This window comes from Pteropus alecto, unplaced genomic scaffold (genome assembly GCF_000325575.1).
Source record: "Pteropus alecto unplaced genomic scaffold, ASM32557v1 scaffold160, whole genome shotgun sequence".
Classification (NCBI taxonomy): Eukaryota; Metazoa; Chordata; class Mammalia; order Chiroptera; family Pteropodidae; genus Pteropus; species Pteropus alecto.
This window is the reverse complement of record NW_006429864.1, coordinates 1,406,197-1,410,536: the sequence shown is the minus strand read 5'-3', so window position 1 is coordinate 1,410,536 and position 4,340 is coordinate 1,406,197. Positions and strand designations below refer to the sequence as shown.

Sequence of the window (4,340 nt, the reverse complement as noted above, 5' to 3'; positions counted from 1 at the left end):
TACAAATGGCTGAAAACAGCCCTACTAGACACATTGGCCACAGAGAGGTTTGGGGAGCACCAAGTCAGGTCCCTCCCAGCTTTAAGTCCACTTGTGGCTCCCATGGCCTTCTAGGTGAGTCCCCCACTCCTCCCTAAGATTCTCCCCACTCCCACCATCCTCCACTGTTCCTGTGTTCACTTGCTCCAGCCATAACTACCTCCTCTTTGCATAGGCCCTGTCCTGAGCTGAGCCTCACCGCTACCCTCAGGCACATCTTACCTCGGCCTCCAGATTTAATCTTTAACATGTGGGATGCACCCCTTGAGCTCCACAACCTCAGAGATGGGACCGTTGACTCAGCCCCTCTTGTGGGCTGGGTTTGCAGCCAATTTTGTTACATTCTCCCATTTCACAGATGAAGACACTGAGGGTCTGAGTGGGTATGACGTCTGGCAGTGAGGGACAGGAGCAATGCTCATACCTGTTATCTCTCCTTCACTTGCTCCTAGGTGCTGGCCACTGACATGTCCAAACATATGAACCTCCTGGCTGACCTCAAGACCATGGTGGAGACCAAAAAGGTGACGAGCCTGGGAGTCCTGCTGCTGGACAACTACTCTGACCGCATCCAGGTGTGTAGCCGGGAGGACTCTGGGTCCATGGTTTCCACACCTCTCATTTAGCTGCATTTATGAAGCATTGACTGTGCTAAACTTGCAGAAATGGAGATACTGAGACTCTTTTCCCTCCTGGGCCACAGTTTTTCACATGTAAGAGGGGTGGCTATGGTGCCAGCCTGTTGCGGGGTTAACTGAGCCTGAGGGTGGCCTGGCCCTAGCCCTCCTAAGCATCTGTCTCCCCAGGTGTTACAGAACCTGGTGCACTGCGCCGACCTCAGCAACCCCACCAAGCCGCTGCCCCTGTACCGCCAGTGGACAGACCGCATCATGGCTGAGTTCTTCCAGCAGGGTGACCGTGAGCGCGAGTCAGGCCTGGACATCAGCCCCATGTGCGACAAGCACACGGCCTCAGTGGAGAAGTCCCAGGTTGGAGGTCGACGGAGCACAGGGGAGGGAAGTGGCTGAGTCAACCCCATAAATTCTGGCTTGGCTGCTGGCTGGCCAGTGAGGGAATGTGGCCTAAGGGTGCAGTGTACCCTGGACTGTGCAGAGTCACTCCTGGGATGTATTCTCTCGGGGCTGCAGGGAGAGGGATCTGCAATCATGGGGTTGGAAATGTCTGTTCTGAGTGGGGGACCATGTGGCTGGAGGACACGTACATTCAGCCCTGTACTACTCCATAGGTGGGTTTCATTGACTACATCGCCCACCCACTGTGGGAAACCTGGGCTGACCTGGTACACCCAGATGCGCAGGACCTTCTGGACACACTGGAGGACAACCGTGAGTGGTACCAGAGCAAGATCCCCCGCAGCCCTGTGGACCCCACCAGCCCTGAGCGGGGCGGTCCTGACAGATTCCAGTTTGAGCTGACTCTGGAGGAGGCAGAAGAAGAGGAGGAGGAGGAAGAGGAAGAAGAGAGTATATTGGACCAGAGGACCTTGGAGTCACCTGACACTGAGCTCCTGTCCCCTGAGGCCAGGCCAGACCCTGGGGCCTTATGCCTGGACAACCATAGGACCGTGGGCAAGCCCTGTGTAGACCATGAAGGAAATGCGATGACTGAGCCCTTTGGTACATAATGGCCACTGGTGGAGGGGTAAACTTTCCAGGAAGAGGTCCCAGGTGACCCATGCCTTGCCTTCATCACACACTGAAGGAGATAACCAAGCTTCTAGTAATAGGCAAGTCTCTAGGTTGAATTAGAGGCACCTGGCTGGGGTCTTCTTTGACCACATGCTCTGCTGAGAGAGCTCTCCTCCTCCAAAGTCAGCTCTGAAGTTGAGGCTGGGTCAGGTTCAACTTCTCCAGTGGTCACTTTTGAGCCACATCCATCACTTTCATCAGTCATTCTTTATCAGATATTTATTGGGCATCTACTGTGTGCCAGGCTTGTGCCTGCTATGTGCCTCTGGGGTAGCCCTGCACAAGCTGGTGGGAAGTAAGTCCCAAGGAAATGCCCCTCCCCCACAGGTGCCTCCCTTTCATCTGCTGGGCAGCTCTCTGCAGAGAATGAGACCTTGAGTAGGGGAATTTTTGGCACCAAAGCTTTGTCTAGTCCCAACTCTAGCTCTGGAGCTCTGGAGGGGGATCGCAAGGGGGTATCAAAGATAGGGCTCTGTGTGGGGGCTTCTCTGAAGACTGATGTCACCTATCACTGCTTGTGCATCCGTTATTGCTTTAAGTTGCTATAACTTCTGTCCTCAGGGTGCACCTGCTCCCTGTTCTCTCTGGCCCCAGGACCCCCTATTGGTCCCCCTCCCACATTATCCCCCTTATAGAACAGTAACAAAGGCACACAGTTCCCCACAAGTTGGGTCTCTGCATTGCTTGATTCTGCAGGTGCCACAGACTGCTCCTAGGAAGCCCTCTGGGCCTCAGTTTCCTAGTACTTGGGTAAACTTTGGTTGAGGGGTGGTGTCTGTGACCTCCCTGAAATATATTAGAAATTTGGGGCATTAGACGTTTCTCTGGGGTTAAATAAACCCTATTATCCTAAACTAGTATCACAGCCATTTCATGGATAGGGTAACCGAGGCACACAGAGCAGTCCTGTTACCTGCTCAAGACAACGCAGCTGGGCACTGGTCAGTAGCCAGCGGCGCCTCCTGGCGGCAGGAGGCGCGGCGAATTCAGGGGTCCTCCTCGCCTGGCTGGCCACCCCTCCCACACCTCACTTGCTGAAGCCGAGGCGGCTCTGCCTTTAAGTCTCAGGTCTGACTCCCGTCTCTGGAAGGCTCAGTGTTCCCCCTCTACCTTTACCTCCCTCCCAGAGTGCCTGAAAATTTACACGTTACACAGGTCCTCGCAGCAACCTCTGGCTTGGAGAACAGCTGGTTTCGTTCCTAAATGATTCCATCGATAATTCATCATCATCACAATTACTGATCAGATTCCACAGAGAGAGAAGTAAACACCATCTGGGTCATGAACTTGGTGTATTTCCTTCCAGATCTTTAAAAGGCAGAGATTTAGGGGATGATTATAATTTTTTCTCCCTCCCCCTTTACAAGTAATATGTTTTTGCTGTAGAATTTTGAAATGATGGAAACATATAAGAAGAAAATAAAATTCTGTAATAACCTCACCCGTAGACTATCTGCCTTCAGCATTTCACCTTATTTCCTTCCGGAGTTTTCTCTACCCACTATAAGAACAATCATACATTCCACTTCAGTTTGGGCCACAGCATCCCTCCCACTCCGTCTTACTGATTGCATTCTACCCACACTGACTTTCCACATCCCAAACATGGTTTTTGCACATGCTGTGCCCACCATCTGTAATGCTTCTCTTCCTCCTCATCCTCACCCTTTGGGTCTCAGCTCAGTGACCCCTCCTCTGGGAAGTCCTCCCTGACACCCCACTCCAGGCTGGCACTGGTGGAAGCTTTGGGGGATTGTTTGATTCATGTCTGCCATGCTCTCCAGACCATGATGCCAGGAGGCCTGGGCCAGGTGCACTGTGCCATCCTTAGTGTCCCCAAACATGGTCTTTGATAACTTCTGTGAGTCCCTTAAACTTTGCAAAGCCTTTATCTTTTCACTGGTAAAATGGGCTCTTTGTGAGGGTCACATAATTGCAACAACAGGTAAGGTTTGAGGAAAGTGTGGCCTGAGTCAGACACTGAGATACATGTTCAAAGTGAAAATTAACCCTACCTCTTCTCCCATTTCACGGATGTAGAAACTGAAGTCCACAGTGGGGGTGACTGAAGTCACATGCTCCAGGTCCCCCATTTTCTTCTGTTTGGGGTCCTTGGCTTTGTGGCTCAAAGAGAATGAGTGGGAGAAGGTCTTCAGGGCTCCTCAGGACTTTCAGCCCTTGCGAAACTCTAGGTTGACTCTCATGGCCTTAGTTTGCCCTCCATTAAGGGAGAAAAGGTTGCCTGCTCCATCTTCCTCACAGAACTGAAGAGAGGCTGTCCCTTGAGCTTGTTTAGTGAGTTCCAGCCTCAGGGCCTTTGCACTTCCTGTTCCTTGTTTGGAGCACTGTCCCCACCCCCCATTCAGGACTTTCAGCCCTTGCGAAACTCTAGGTTGACTCTCATGGCCTTAGTTTGCCCTCCATTAAGGGAGAAAAGGTTGCCTGCTCCATCTTCCTCACAGAACTGAAGAGAGGCTGTCCCTTGAGCTTGTTTAGTGAGTTCCAGCCTCAGGGCCTTTGCACTTCCTGTTCCTTGTTTGGAGCACTGTCCCCACCCCCCATTCTCCCCGTGGCTAGCTCTTTTCTTCAGGT

The 4,340-nt window shown here is 52.3% G+C and overlaps 1 protein-coding gene across 1 annotated transcript in view; it reads left to right on the top strand.

Annotated features, from left to right (window-relative positions):
* Positions 1-1,684, top strand: part of PDE4C (phosphodiesterase 4C) — a 14,968-nt gene extending 13,284 nt beyond the window's left edge. The window contains exons 13-15 of the mRNA XM_015586352.1: positions 492-614; positions 846-1,028; positions 1,286-1,684. Of these exons, the coding sequence (XP_015441838.1) occupies positions 492-614; positions 846-1,028; positions 1,286-1,684 (705 nt within the window). The remainder of the gene's footprint in view (positions 1-491; positions 615-845; positions 1,029-1,285) is intronic.
* Positions 1,685-4,340: the final 2,656 nt, after the last annotated feature.